The sequence below is a fragment of the Kwoniella bestiolae genome, chromosome 4 (genome assembly GCF_000512585.2).
Source record: "Kwoniella bestiolae CBS 10118 chromosome 4, complete sequence".
Lineage (NCBI taxonomy): Eukaryota > Fungi > Basidiomycota > Tremellomycetes > Tremellales > Cryptococcaceae > Kwoniella > Kwoniella bestiolae.
Window position 1 is genome coordinate 8,300 of NC_089244.1, and position 14,060 is coordinate 22,359.

At 48.6% G+C, this 14,060-nt stretch overlaps 5 protein-coding genes across 5 annotated transcripts; 2 read left to right on the forward strand and 3 right to left on the reverse strand.

Moving 5' to 3' along the window:
• Positions 1 to 1,916: 1,916 nt before the first annotated feature.
• On the reverse strand, positions 1,917 to 3,844 carry I302_105571 (uncharacterized protein; the record flags this gene model as incomplete). The annotated part of the gene is made up of 8 exons (XM_065870112.1): positions 1,917 to 1,946; positions 2,002 to 2,268; positions 2,327 to 2,562; positions 2,629 to 2,843; positions 3,084 to 3,174; positions 3,288 to 3,409; positions 3,457 to 3,553; positions 3,595 to 3,844. The coding sequence occupies 8 exons, from the start codon at positions 3,842 to 3,844 to the stop codon at positions 1,917 to 1,919; spliced, it is 1,308 nt and encodes a 435-aa protein (XP_065726184.1).
• A 737-nt stretch (positions 3,845 to 4,581) lies between these two features.
• I302_105572 (uncharacterized protein) lies at positions 4,582 to 6,322 on the forward strand (the record flags this gene model as incomplete). Its single annotated transcript, XM_019191321.1, has 7 exons — positions 4,582 to 4,857; positions 4,917 to 5,126; positions 5,270 to 5,545; positions 5,682 to 5,742; positions 5,813 to 5,953; positions 6,039 to 6,193; positions 6,281 to 6,322. The coding sequence occupies 7 exons, from the start codon at positions 4,582 to 4,584 to the stop codon at positions 6,320 to 6,322; spliced, it is 1,161 nt and encodes a 386-aa protein (XP_019045951.1).
• Positions 6,323 to 7,218: 896 nt separating this feature from the next.
• Positions 7,219 to 8,569, reverse strand: I302_105573 (uncharacterized protein; the record flags this gene model as incomplete). Its single annotated transcript, XM_019191322.2, has 6 exons — positions 7,219 to 7,336; positions 7,402 to 7,735; positions 7,795 to 7,935; positions 8,007 to 8,149; positions 8,211 to 8,356; positions 8,420 to 8,569. The coding sequence occupies 6 exons, from the start codon at positions 8,567 to 8,569 to the stop codon at positions 7,219 to 7,221; spliced, it is 1,032 nt and encodes a 343-aa protein (XP_019045952.2).
• Positions 8,570 to 9,320: 751 nt separating this feature from the next.
• Positions 9,321 to 11,129, forward strand: I302_105574 (uncharacterized protein; the record flags this gene model as incomplete). Its single annotated transcript, XM_019191323.1, has 6 exons — positions 9,321 to 9,492; positions 9,561 to 9,747; positions 9,806 to 10,457; positions 10,519 to 10,657; positions 10,722 to 10,871; positions 10,927 to 11,129. The coding sequence occupies 6 exons, from the start codon at positions 9,321 to 9,323 to the stop codon at positions 11,127 to 11,129; spliced, it is 1,503 nt and encodes a 500-aa protein (XP_019045953.1).
• A 105-nt stretch (positions 11,130 to 11,234) lies between these two features.
• I302_105575 (uncharacterized protein) lies at positions 11,235 to 13,502 on the reverse strand (the record flags this gene model as incomplete). Its single annotated transcript, XM_019191324.1, has 10 exons — positions 11,235 to 11,502; positions 11,575 to 11,655; positions 11,743 to 11,772; positions 11,834 to 11,899; positions 11,955 to 12,201; positions 12,264 to 12,371; positions 12,485 to 12,507; positions 12,563 to 13,216; positions 13,275 to 13,353; positions 13,418 to 13,502. The coding sequence occupies 10 exons, from the start codon at positions 13,500 to 13,502 to the stop codon at positions 11,235 to 11,237; spliced, it is 1,641 nt and encodes a 546-aa protein (XP_019045954.1).
• Between the last annotated feature and the right edge of the window lie 558 nt (positions 13,503 to 14,060).

Consider the following 14,060-nt stretch of genomic DNA (forward strand, 5'->3'; position numbering starts at 1 on the left):
AACTATTTTATCCTGGCGCTGACCGAGTCCTTCTCTACCAGATGACATAACTCCTATCACATACATGCTTGCATGGTCGGTAATCTGACGGATTTTCATCCACCCAGATTTGATCCCGGGTTAAGGGGTCCGTCCAACCGGTCAAGGTGAAAATCTTTTTTCATCCATCCCACATCCCACCCAGCTCCATTTCGACTTCAGATTCGGGATCGGCGCCCTCGGCTCTGCCAGATAGGCCTCTCAGATGCATGCATGAAAATTTCACCCCGACGGTCCCCCCCCAGGTCCGGTCCGAGGTGCCCCCACCCCCCCCCCCCCCTCCCAATAACGGGCGTGTAACCCCCTAACCCCCTAACCCCTAACCCCCTAACCCCCTAACCCTGTTGCAGCTCTCACCATAGACTGTCGCATCCTGTCGCAGGTGACCTCCCAGATGTGCAAGCTCTGCGATCCCCTGCGACACTGTGTTACAGACTGTACGGTGAACGCTGACTGTGAGATGATCGGGTGCTGACCGGTACAGCCCATGCTGAAATTTGATCCCGTCACCCACCCCACCAGTGTACCGAGTGGGTGAAAATTAATTTCCATGCATACATCTCAAGTCCTACGCATGTACAAGGATTTTATGCTGACAGAGTAGCTTTCCCTCTACCAGATGATATAGGTTTGGTTGCTTGAATGCATGCGTGGAGGTCATCGGGAGGCTACTGGGTCACCACCGGCTAAGGGGTCAGGCTAAGGGGTCAGAGGTCCGAGTGAGTGAAAATAAATTCTCACTCATCACACATCACTCCCATGCATGTGAGACTATTTTATTCTGACTGACCGAGTCTCTCCCTACCAGGTAGCATACATTCTGTCCCACTCATACATACCTGGTCGACACTCTGGAGGATTTTCAGGCTGCCGGTCTAAGGGGTCAGATTTGATCCCGGGCTAAGGGGTCAGACCACCGAGTGAGTGGAAATAAATTCTCACTCATCACACATCACTCCCATGCATGGCAGACTATTTTATCCTGGCTGACCGAGTCTCTCTCTACCAGGTGATATCCATTTGGTTGCTTGAATGCGTCGATGGAGGTCAACGGGAGCAGACTTGGTCATTGACCCCTAAGGGGTCAAGTTAAGGGGTCGGACCACCGGGTGAGTGAAAATAAATTCTCATTCATCACACATCACTCCCATGCATATGGAACTATTTTATCCTGGCGCTGACCGAGTCCTTCTCTACCAGATGACATAACTCCTATCACATACATGCTTGCATGGTCGGTAATCTGACGGATTTTCATCCACCCAGATTTGATCCCGGGTTAAGGGGTCCGTCCAACCGGTCAAGGTGAAAATCTTTTTTCATCCATCCCACATCCCACCCAGCTCCATTTCGACTTCAGATTCGGGATCGGCGCCCTCGGCTCTGCCAGATAGGCCTCTCAGATGCATGCATGAAAATTTCACCCCGACGGTCCCCCCCCAGGTCCGGTCCGAGGTGCCCCCCCACCCCCCCCCCCTCCCAATAACGGGCGTGTAACCCCCTAACCCCCCCTAACCCTGCTAGATCATCGTGACACTCGCCCACATAATAGGTGGACGCGATATGTTGTACAAGATTGGGCACGGAGAAGGGGTATAAGAAGGATGAGGACAAAGAGTTCACCGCTCACAACCCCTATCACCCGGTCATTCATTGACCAGGCTACTCAGACTCCGCTACGACGTTTATCTTCACACAAGTGGGTCACACGTATGCCGCATTACTTGTTGAGGCCACCACTGGTGCGAAGTCACACTATCTATCGCATGTCACATATTTCTACTGAAATCTCCTTTCAAGGCTGCTACCATTAGTCCATCAGAGTCTTTGCCCTTCAGGTATCGCTTGATGCATGTATCGTCATTTGTTTACCAGTCCTACTTGCCAAGTGAGTAGACGATGTACACCTTCGCTCTATAGTGTCAACGGGCCTGGCACAATCTCACAAACAGTTAAACTCACGGTCCATGCGGTGATGGTCAAACCGACAAGCTCCGCCATTATGATATACATGCCCCATTTGGAAGGTTTCCACCCGGGGAGAACGACATTGTTAGCGATCGCCGCGTCCCGTATCGCCGCTCGTTCTTTCTCCCCTTTGCGAAGTGAGCCAGCTAGCCATCGTTTGTCAAGCCAGTCGAAGAAGAAGCCGTAAAGGATTTGAAGCGATTTGTATGCCATCATCAGATAGATCACGTTGTTGTAGCTGTTGTTACCGGATCGATCTTGCTACTCGTCGAGACCATTCAGCAAAACAGTATGTTATTTGTGACCTGTGTACACTCACGATCGCTCCAGCTGCAACATCGAACACGATTATCCCGCCATTGCCGAACGCTTTCCATATACCAATAGCTGTGCCTAAGAGATTGACGTCTCCGATCATCACCGGGATAGAAGCAGAGAAAGGGAGCGCATAGGTCGACAGAGCAAACGATCCCAGAATGATCGGACCGAGGGGATGGACCTTTGTCAACCCGATCAATCCAATAACGATGACATACATCATTGCTGTCCATGAGACTACGGCGGGGAGAGCATCTAGCTAGTACTACCAGCACATTGAACGGTGCTATCTAAATCACTCACTGAAAAACATCCTCATTCCGAATCTATCGATGAACGCTCCAACTAACGGGATGAGAACGATCGGCGCAACGCTTTGAAGACTGGAATTATACCCAGCAGCAAGCTTGGAGGTTCCTCGAGTTTGGGTTTGAATGTCTGCCAAGTTGCTGCTATATACTCCGATCACAGATGTCTGGAAGATCTGTATACCTGCGAACAGCCAAAAGAACCGAGGACTGGAAGGTGTTAGCGAACAAACTTGGCTGTGCTACTTACATCTTTGATAAATTGTTGAATTCGATCACCTTCCTGAGAGCCCCTTCTTTCCTCGCGGCATCTTTTCCGAGAGGTGGTCGGTACTTCGATGGTACTCTTCTCTCAAAAGCCCAGTACATGATGCAGATGATGAGGTTGGCAACGGTAGTGAATGCGGGAATCCTTTGAGGTAAGCTTTGATACGGCCAACAGTTACTCACCATAAAGCCCACCCCCACCAGCCATTGATCATACTCATCGGTACGGCTGTACTTCTTGAGATAACAGATAGTACCCTACTCCACGCCAAATCTACGCCGATCACGAAAGCAAGATTGCTTCCTTTGAACCAATGCGTGTAAAGCTTGAGCTGGGCGGACTCGATGACTATATGTGAGCGGGTACGCTGACACAGACATGCTTACCCATTGATCCGAAACCCATCAGCACCCGTCCGCCTACGACCATAGAGAATTTGGACGTGTTTGCTCCTGCTGCAGACACAATTGCGCCTACCATGATGAAAGTGCTGCAGATGATCGAGGCACTAATGAAAGCCGAGTCAGCTTTTTTCGACGGAAAGATGCGACGTACTAAGTAGCACCCCAATAATCGATACCGAGGCCTCCGATGACTGGCAGGATCGTGTTGACCAAACTTGATGCAGAAGATATTGCGCCATATTGCGCATCTGCAGCACGATCAGTGACAACCGTAGCCGGTATGACTCACTTGTAACGCCTAGTTCTTCCCGGAATGTCGATTTTAGAGGGCTGAGCGTGCTTTCGGAGAACGAAGAGCTGGTGTTGAAGAAGACGATCATGGAGAAAGCCATTAAACGGTACCTGAGAGGTATTGCACGAGATGACGCTTGTACTTCTCGGTCATCTCGCGGAAGGCTCGGTAGTGGGACTTCATCTCTTGTTTTTTCATCTGTGTTTGGGTGGCCGATTAGGAGACCAGCATCAGCGTTATTGGACATGTTGGTAGTTCTCAATTGTGTGTCGCGAGAAAGAGAAGAAGATGCAACCTGTGCACACCGACATTAAGTATCATCCACCACGAAGCCTTCGGGCTTGGCGTAAACATTCGGCCGGTTATCTGATACTCGGTGGAAAGGAGAGACGATGAGGAACCACCTTTCCGCCCGATTGGAGTTAGCTTCCGGAAGCAAATCACTCAGAAACAATAGGTTCCGCACAGAAACGATGCCTTAGCTACCACAGTCTTTCCTTCTCCCGTTATGATCTGGTCTAAACGTTAGCGTCTTCCATCGGCCGGCCAGGAAACCGATTTATGCAGTTGTATGGCTGGCTGAAAAAATGTGGTCTCGGGAGAAAACCATAACGTTCGACCAAGCTAGATTATTTACAGACAGCAGACTGGATGCTAGTGGTGAAGACTCTCTAACCAATCAATAGGCCGACAACGGTATGGACGATGAAAGTATCTCGGCGACAGCCGCTAAAAGATGGAATGGCGACGAAATAACATGTCAGGTGGGGAGGATCGTAAACGTGTGAGAGGATTAATCATTCGCACTAACACAGACGAGATGTAATGACTCCGCTTATCACGCCATTTGTGCTTATGATCACGACGGGATTTGATCTTTTTGTCGTCTACACGACGTCAACCCTTCCAGATTGTTCATAACAACCAGCTTTCTGCAATATGAAAAATCACAGACATGTTTGACGATATCGACGGATAGACACCATGCCGGTTGCCGCTCCATCAGTAGCACACTCTTTCCGATCTCCACCCCCAAAGCACAACCTCACTTCAGGCCAGCATGAACCCGACGAGTCCTTGATCCAGCCATACAGCGTTTTCCCCAAAGTAGTCACTGGTCCCACCGTTTGGAACAAGGAGGACTTGTCAAAGAATGAGAGCTTGTGGAAGGAGGCTTGGTCCGCCGAGCAAGTCAAGGAGTTAGAAGAATCATATGAGCAGTTCTTGGGAACTGGACTGGACTTGCCCTACATCACTCAAGTACGTACGGCATGTGTCCATTGTCGCGCGACTGTGAGCTGAAGTCAGGCCCGTCTTAGGACACATTCCCGTTGTCATCTTCGGTGACTTCGTTCCTACTCAGAATAAGAGAAAAATTGATAAACGGAATCGGGTTCACTTTAATTCAGGGACTGCCCGTCACTGATTGGGCGATCCACAAGTCTGCTTCTATCTGTCTAGCTATAGGGACTGTTCTAGGTGTCACGGTTAGTCAGAACAGGAAAGGTCATATCTTGGGTCACGTCAAGGTGAGCTAGATGAACCTCTCCTTCTCAATCGCAAACAAATCATCTTTTCCTTGCCTTACTCTTCTACCGTAGGATGCTCATCATCTGTCGTTGTCTTTGATTGTATTCATACTTTTTATCGCTGACAAACTGACCCAATGCAGGACCTAGGGAATGATCCTACCCAGATCCACAAAGTGCGTATCTATTCCACCGCTGCTCGACAATTCTTCCATACGGACGCAGCGGACATCGTGGGCCTGCTGTGTCTCGCCAAAGCCAAGGAAGGTGGAGAAAGTGATGTCGTCTCGGCACATCACCTATGGAATACATTACAAAAAGAACGACCGGACGTTGCGGAACTGTTGACGAAGCCAGACTGGTACTTTGATAGGAAGGGTGAGACGTCGCAAGGACAGAAGGAATGGATCAAAAAAGCTGTACGCTGCTTCTCTATCGCATCTCACACACTCCTGTCGCTTTTTTGTCGGCATCTTGTCTCCGTGCGCTTCGTCATCTGGGAGGTTCACATCATGGAGTGAGTTCTGACTGTTTTATTATCACCTTGTGTTGCAGGTTTTCTACTGGCATCATGGAAGATTAATCTCTCATTACGATCCCTACTACGTTAAATCGAGTAGGTGGTCGGTTTTCTCGAGACCTCTTGATTAGATCTAATACCCTTTCTTTGATGGCTGCTGCACTAGTCACAAGGCATGTCGAAGCAGGTCACATCCCAGGACATTCGGAAGCCCAGCTTGAAGCTATACAAGTGTTAGAAGACACCGCTCAAAGATTAGCTTTACACATGGTTCTCGCAGTTGGGGATATTCAATTTGTAGCCGACAGTGAGTACATTGCGCGATCCACTGTCTCAAGAGGTGGCCCATGATCGTACATCGGTCACAACATTAACAAACGCTCATCGCATAGCTCATGTGTTCCACGCAAGGACGGCATACGTCGACTACCCACCTCCACAACCAAGGCGCCATCTACTACGATTGTGGTTGGCTACACCCACGTCGGAGGGAGGATGGGAACGACCTTACCCCGATAATGGTAGTCGCAAGCGTGGTGGGATTCAAGTGAGTAGCTCTCAGCCTGGCATCAAGTTGAATTGTATTTTCTGAGATGCGGAGTGAATACTGTACGTGCTGATCACCAATGCGTAGGTCAACGATCAGCCCGAAACGTGCCCATTAGATGCAGAATAAGAATCTAGCTCATCGTCAATCGACTGGGTCTGCTGCGTGATATTTTCACGAGATGTATACTGGTCGGGAACGATGCAAGACGCAAAGCGAACAAAAGAGATATACCTTGACTAATGACGCCCGTACCATCAGCAAATCAATGGCCACCATCCTCGTGCGCGTTACCCACAAGTGGTGGTGTCCCAACATGCTTGGGTATGTCCTTGAGAGCTCAGAGGTTAAGAACTTTGTTTAAGGGAAGTGCAGGCATTCAGGATGGCTTACCATTTCCACAGCCGTGGAATCGACCTTACATCGGAAGGAACCCCTTATACATGCTATCTGTACTATCCAGTCATGCGGTATCCGACGTCGCAACAACTTAACAAATTTGCCGTATACACCTTTCTTGAGTAGCCCTTCACGCTGAATAGAAGTTTTGTCAACAGTCTTGTCTTTCTAAGCGTGGTGGAACAAGTACAGATGGGTCCAACATGACCTCTCAGCTGGAATCAAATACTTTGAACCAAAACTGGCCGTGAAGTGTTAAAATCCAGTGCCTTGGTGAATGACCACCACGATATATGTCAACGACTGCTGATATGAGAGCCGACTTCGTATCTTCGCGACTCACTGACGAGTACAAGTGCACCATAACTCATGAAGATTGACAAGATCAATATGTACATTGACGCACAGTGCGTGGTTGATGGTGAGTGTGATAGTGCTGCGACCGTTCTTTGCATCTCAAAGGCGACTCATAAGCGTGCATGAGGTGGTATTCACATGAATTCATCCTGAAGCTTCTCTTTCTCAAGCTTCGGTCTTGCCGGTGATTATACAAAAGCATCACCAGTCTCACTCCTTTGTCAGACGCGATCCAAAAGCCTAACAATGATATGTGCTCTATACATGCCCTAATCTTCCAGGGGCAATTGTCTAGCAGCTACCGAAGAAACGTGACTGCCATCAGAGTATTTGACTCTCGGCATGGGGACGTTGCTGACGTTGAGGGAGAACAAGTCAGGTCGGGAGCTGTGAGTGCTAAGATTAGCTTTAACAGCAACCACCTCCCCATTGCAAGTGACCGAACAGCTCACTAGTGTCCGATACAGTCCGCCATTTGTTTGTGTCTGTGAATATCATCCAGATCGACATCGGCGATGACGACCTCTTCGGAGAATTGATCTTTTGATTTGGCGAGGACAGCCCCACTTGGCGCATAGATAGCTGTGAATCCACCTCCTTCGATAGGAGTAGCAGCAGGTCCTCCCAAAGCAGTGGGTACTTTCATTATGGCTGAACCCTCTTTAGAAATGGTAGCAGAGCATACCATGGCGAAACAGCCACCTTCTACAGCGACGGATCGAGTCATAACGTCGCCTGAAATCTCGGCACTACTGGACATCGGCACCCCAGGTCCAGCAGGGGACACTGAATAACAGAATCGATTAACATCTTCAACACAAGTCTTTGTTTCAACTGGAACTTACGGTATGGCCAGGAAGCAACATGTACTTGGACACCTTGATTATAATGATGATATTTGAGGAGTGGCTGGAAATGCTCCCAACAATTGAGAGCCCCAATTGTGACGTCTCTCTCGGTGGAGATACAAGTCTGGGTGTCCTCGGCTAAGAAAAGCATGAGCTCATCAAAATTGTCCGGGAGAAGGCGATCCCCGACACTTTCTTGGAAAACTTACCTTGACCTTCACCGTAGAGGTATCGCTCAACGTGGGTAGGCTTGAGCTTTCTTCTGTGGTGTACAACATCGCCTTTAGGGTTGATGAATGACTGAGCCAGGTAAAGAGTAGAGCCTACTCTTTCGGAGAATCCCACGACGGCCCTGAGCGAAAGGGAGCTTAGCATCACATCCGACTTTCGACAGCCGGAAACTGGACACTTACCAAATACCAGCATCTCTGACCGCTCTTCGGATCTGGTTATACTCGGGCGACCCGACAATCATTGAATTTTTCTGATAGGCGAGGACGAAGTCTTGATCTGGTGGAGAATTGTAAATTTGGAAGGGGAACCCGGGGATAAATACTTCCTGTAAGTTAAACAATGTCAGATCTATTCATGGTCGTCAACCACCGTGTGAGCTTGCACCTACTGGGAAACCAAGGATCTCGACACCCTTCTCACCGGCCTCCTTGATGATAGCGCAAGTCTTGTCAACACCGGCTTGGAGGTCAAGCCAAGCTGATTCCGCTTGGACGGCCCCGATTCGAATAGTTTCTTGGGTATTTTTGGTGTTGGTCATCTCGAAACGCGCAGTTTAAGCTTGAATTGAAGTAATTGTAGTTGGGAAGATGAGGAATACTGATAGACACGCGCTTTCTCTTTTATACGATGAAGACGGACAAGATGAGCTTACTGCCAACTACGAGCCCCCTTAACGGGCATGACTTCCGTTGTTCAAGAAGACTTGAGAAAACGGAAAAGCCAGGCGAAAAGGAAATTGTATTTTGTCGGAACCTCGCTCCATGATACTCCCAGTAAATCGGCCGCCCAATCTGGATACATTGTAGTGGAAGTAATTCCGTCAGGTGTGCATGAATGCGATTGGCGTGGGTGATCGAGAGCTTGGATCTGAAGAACACCTATGCAATCGGCCTCTTACCATGGACAGCGGAAAAATCGGCCGTGTTCTTCAGCGATGAAAGTCAATTCTTCCGCTTGAGGATCGTGATGGGAGACGACTCCGTTTCAGGTACAGTGGTACAAAAAAAACGTGTGTTACGGAACCATTATCCGTAGTGCGGTGATCGAGCTTCGATTCAATATGACGGAATTGTGGTCCGTTTTCATAACACCAAGTAGTGTGCAAATACTATTGGTCAAGCGCAGTCGATAGGCTCGAACTCGATGCGGAAAAGCATTCCTTTTCATCAATTCACTGGCCTGCGATATGAATTTGGATAAGATGATCTCGAAAGGTATAAAAGACGGCGACGCAGACATGACACCCCGAATGATAATATCATTACTTGTCAACAACCATCACCATAGAAATGACCAACGCCTACAACCAGATCGTGCTCATGGCGGTGTCCGTCGGCTCATTCAATTACGGTTTGAGTTTTGGTGTGGCCTCCGCTATCATCGGTCTCGAGGGATTCCTCGACTACTTCAGCCTTCACCTTGCAGGTGAAAACGCATCCTACGCCAGCTCAATGCAAGGCGGTGAGTCTCAGCACCAAAATTATCACGGTGATGGGTTTTCACTCATTTCACTGATGTCCCAACGACAGCGTTTACTGGACTTTTCTTTGCGGGTGGTTTCTTCGGCAGTTTCTTCTTCGCATGGCTGGCCGACAAGATTGGAAGAAAGCGTGCTCTCGGTATTATGAGTATTGTAGCTCTGATTGGCAGTATCATCTCTGCTGTCTCTGTCCATATTGGAATGCTCATTGCCGGTCGGATAATCACAGGTCTTGCGTGAGTGCAGAGAGGTCAGAAGGATATCGGAAAAGCTCACCATCGACATTCAATATAGATCCGGTGGAATGAACGTTATCCCTCCCATGTTCCAATCGGAAGTCTCTGTTGCAGAGCACAGAGGTCAAAATGTCGGTCTACATGGCTTTATGTTTGTCGCTGGTTTAGCCACAGCCAATTGGGCTGGACTTGGAGCCGTCTTCAGCTCGAACATGGCCCTACAATGGCGACTGTTGCTTGCTCTACAAGCTGTACCCTCTATCCTTCTTCTTGTGCTCGGCGTCTGGCTTCCGGAGACTCCTAGATGGTTAATCTTAAACGGCCGACCAGATGAAGCATTGATCACACTCAAGAAGCTACACGACGATGGGTCGGATGCGGAACATCAACGAGCATTGGATGAACAAAGCGAAATTGTAAGACAGATCGAGCTAGACTCCCGACATGATACATCCTGGAGTGCACTGTTTGCTCGTCCTAGCACTCGTCGAAGGATACTTTTAGGGATATTCGTCATGTTCTTCCAACAAAGTACAGGCCAAAACGTTTTATACGGTCTGCAAATCAACAGTCTCAATTCTCTCGGTCTTATCGGTTGGAAAGCTTCTTTGATAATCAGCTGTTATGTAACTTGGGCCGCCGTCTTGAACTTTGTTGGCGCGGCTTTGCTCGATCGAGTTGGGAGGAGAACAATGATGCTTATTGGTCTAGTGAGTATCTCCTTCCTGTTTCCGCCTGACTCTGAAAGCTGACAGAAGTGACCGTCATTAGGTTGGCACCACCGTCGCCGATGCGATACACACTCCTTTGGCAATCACTTATGGTGGAGGCACAAACAAAGCTGGTGCGGGTGCTGCAGTAGCGTTTTTGTTCTTGTTCATAACCTTCTTCGCTCCCTGCATCGATGTCAGTATGTGAAAAATTTCCATAACGTTGCCAGGCAAACTGTTGATCGCGATCTCACTTCACCTTAGCCTCTTACGTATATGGTGCTGAAATCTTCCCCACATACATGCGAGCAAGAGGGCTCGCGGTTACCATCGCCACCTATTTTGCTTTTGGGGCCGTGTACATTGCCACTAGTAACGTGGCTAGCACCACCATCGGTGCCAAATACAATATCAGTGAGTCAGTCATTCACCACGTTATACTGTATCTGCTCGACTGACGTCGGTTCAGTCTTCATAAGTTTATCCGCCATCAATTTTGCAGTGGCCTATTATATTCTTCCAGAGACTAAAGGTCTCAGTCTGGAAGAGATGGGTATCCTATTCGGCGAGAAAGGCGAAGTGGCTCATAGAGAAAACGGACCTGTTGGGGCTGATGATCATAAGATCGGGACCATCAACGTCAACGTGGAGCCAGCCCGTGAAGAGAAATAGTCAGGTGATGATGTTCATCCTGACGGCGTACCGGTGGCCTCCAGCCTATCACAAGAGGCATTTGGGAAGTTGAAGCGAGGCTTAGTGGAGGGATTCATACGTGATTTAACTATAGAATGCAAAGTCGTTTGAATATGTCAGATTCGAAGCATTATTGAACATATCTACTGCTGGCTGGACAGGATCGCATTCCGCTTGAAGTTGACGAAGCGATGAGGCTGTTTTCCGCGCGGCATCCCAAATTTCTCCAAACTCGTCCAACATGTTTTGTAGCATTCTGAGTGAGCTCAAAGCGGTCTGCTTTGCTCCAGGGGTTACACCCGGTAGGCCAGACGTTTGGAGTACAAGCATTGTGCCGCAGACGTGGGCAACTCTGTTTCCCCCGGAATTAGATCAGCAATTATCATAACATTCAAACACTGCTAGCTTCCGAGATATCACTCACTGGTTCCATGTTAAAGGCGCTTTGCATACACCATGCTTCTCTGCTAGATATCTGGATTGATCCACTATGTCTTGAGCTGCACTGACACACCGATCAAGAGCCTCTGGCACGAGGCTTGCGCCACCACCTATTTCGATTATATATGGGCGAAAGGCAAGAATGACATACGTTGCATGTATTCCATGCGTGACAATCGTGCTATCAATGAGACATTAGATCACTGAGCATCGATACCTCAAAGCTGTTCGTAACTACTCACTTAGGATGCATAGGCGACCCAATGGGCGTAGGAGGCCAAGCAATCTCTTCAGGAAGGTTTTCTCGCCTGGCCGACGTTGTGTCAGCTAGCGTACCAACGAATAATGGCGCTGAGAACACACCACTTAAGGAGGTTACCCGCCGCTTCGCGCATACGCTGTACTCGCATCTCAATAGGAAGTCTGACCAGATGATTCGCCTCTAAAGCTTTCAAACCATAGCAAGACAGTTGAAAATGGTGTTTCCCCATTAACGACAATCGCCGCTCAACTTCGTCAAGGTCCGAGCCGTACACGAAAGGAGGTCTCTGATCAGAGATAGAAAGCAGTGGCAAAGTAGGTTGAGCGTAGAACGTTGCCCATATTGCGCCTGTAAAGCGAAGTCATAAGCCAGCGGGGTCATGTGTTATGTGGTTGATACCTGAAGCTCACTTATATTCAATGTGTATCCCCAGACATCCCGTCGAGCGATGTCAAGATCGGAATCGGGGCGTTGTCCAATTTCCTCGAATTGCGCATCGCATCTCTTGTGAAGCCGGACTGATCGAGAATATCAGCGCAACCTCAATGATAATGATCACTTACGGTCCATACACATATATTGGCCCATAGCTGACGTTATCAGTCATCGGTCCCTTTGAGAGATCACTCACCGAAGCATAATCCTGATAGCGGACTAGGCAGCTGTGTTAGCTTGAGTTGATTGGCATACACAGGTTCGAGCGACTCACTTCTGAAAATCCCCGCAGTAATAAATCGCCATTATAAAGAGAGCCGTTATCGTGCTCAGATGAGGAGTGTGTCCGTTCAGAACAAGAATTTTGGCCTTATCCATGTAATCTTTGCCTCTCTGCTCACGAGGAACATTTGGGTAGTACATACTTATTAGTGTCTGATCTCGACAGTATCGCCATCCCACACCAAGTACACAGAGGTGCAATAAGGGTGAAAAGTAAGGACCCCATCGATCGGGATCTTGATCCATAGCAGCGATAAACTTGTCTTTGAAGGGACTGGTGGCAAAGCAGATCGAACATTCAAAAGCCAAATCAACGAGGATACGATGATGCTCCATCGACATGGGAAATGGTAAGTAGGAAGCCAAGTAGCCTGGTAGTGGTGTAGGTCGAGCGATGAGAGTATCCATGGGATGTTGCCACTCTGCTGTTAGATAAGCAGGGTAATAGAACGTTGCCGAAGGGTGCAGATGTAAACTCCCTGTAGAGGAGAGAACCAGACGTCCTGTCTCGAACGGTTTTGTGTCGCCCATCATCACAGTCTCATCATCCGTTCCTGGTGGAAACAGCTGACCGCCATCGATGATCATCTCAAGTTCCTGGACTCTTGCAGTCAGTTGTTCAATCTTTCTGACGGCTGTCTGATCCCTGGGTACAAGCAAATTCCATTCAGCAGTGACCTTTTCACTCTAAACGCATCACATACGTCAGACGCCGGTCCACAAGTGTAGGATAGGTGCACATCTCCCCTACGTTGACACATGTCGCGCACTGTGGTGTATCGCCTGAAGGGCAGTACGAGATGAGTTAGCCCATGACCAAGCTATTCATTCGCCGAGAGTAGCTCACCATTGCACCGAATTTTCCTTTTTCTACATCTCGTACACGCTCTAGACGTATTCTTTGACCTATGTGAGGTATTCGAGACACTCATGGCGTTGTACAGAGGGCTCCGTGTTGGAAATGCGATATTTGACCTGACTTCCTTGTTGAAGTGACAGGTGGAAAAGTAAGCCGACTGAAAAGTGGATAATCTAGGCCGGACTTGGGCTTATGTCAATCTCTGCGGTCAGGTTTGACTTGTTATCGAGCGTTTCTCAGGAACTGGTGTAATTTACTGTAAAGAGAAAAATCCAGGGCAACTGATGCCAACGGGATACATTTCCACCCATCGCCAGATCTGGCCTCCAAATGGGTATTTAGGGAACCCGGTGATTTCGCCTCCCTGATCGAGGAACGCGTATCTTCCATTTGCGTTTGGGGACATATGATCTATCAGGCTCGCAACATTGATCACTACGCGCACTAATATGGATAGAGGTCTCTCGTGCATCTTCACTACATTCATAGTGGGTCGAATCAAACTATCTCTCTGTACCGTATCTGGACTGAGAAATTCAGGTATCATCGTTGCAAATACGACAGCATATCATCCTGTACAACGATTAGACAATTCGGGTCATTCAACTTCTCGTAACTCCATGTTGAGCTC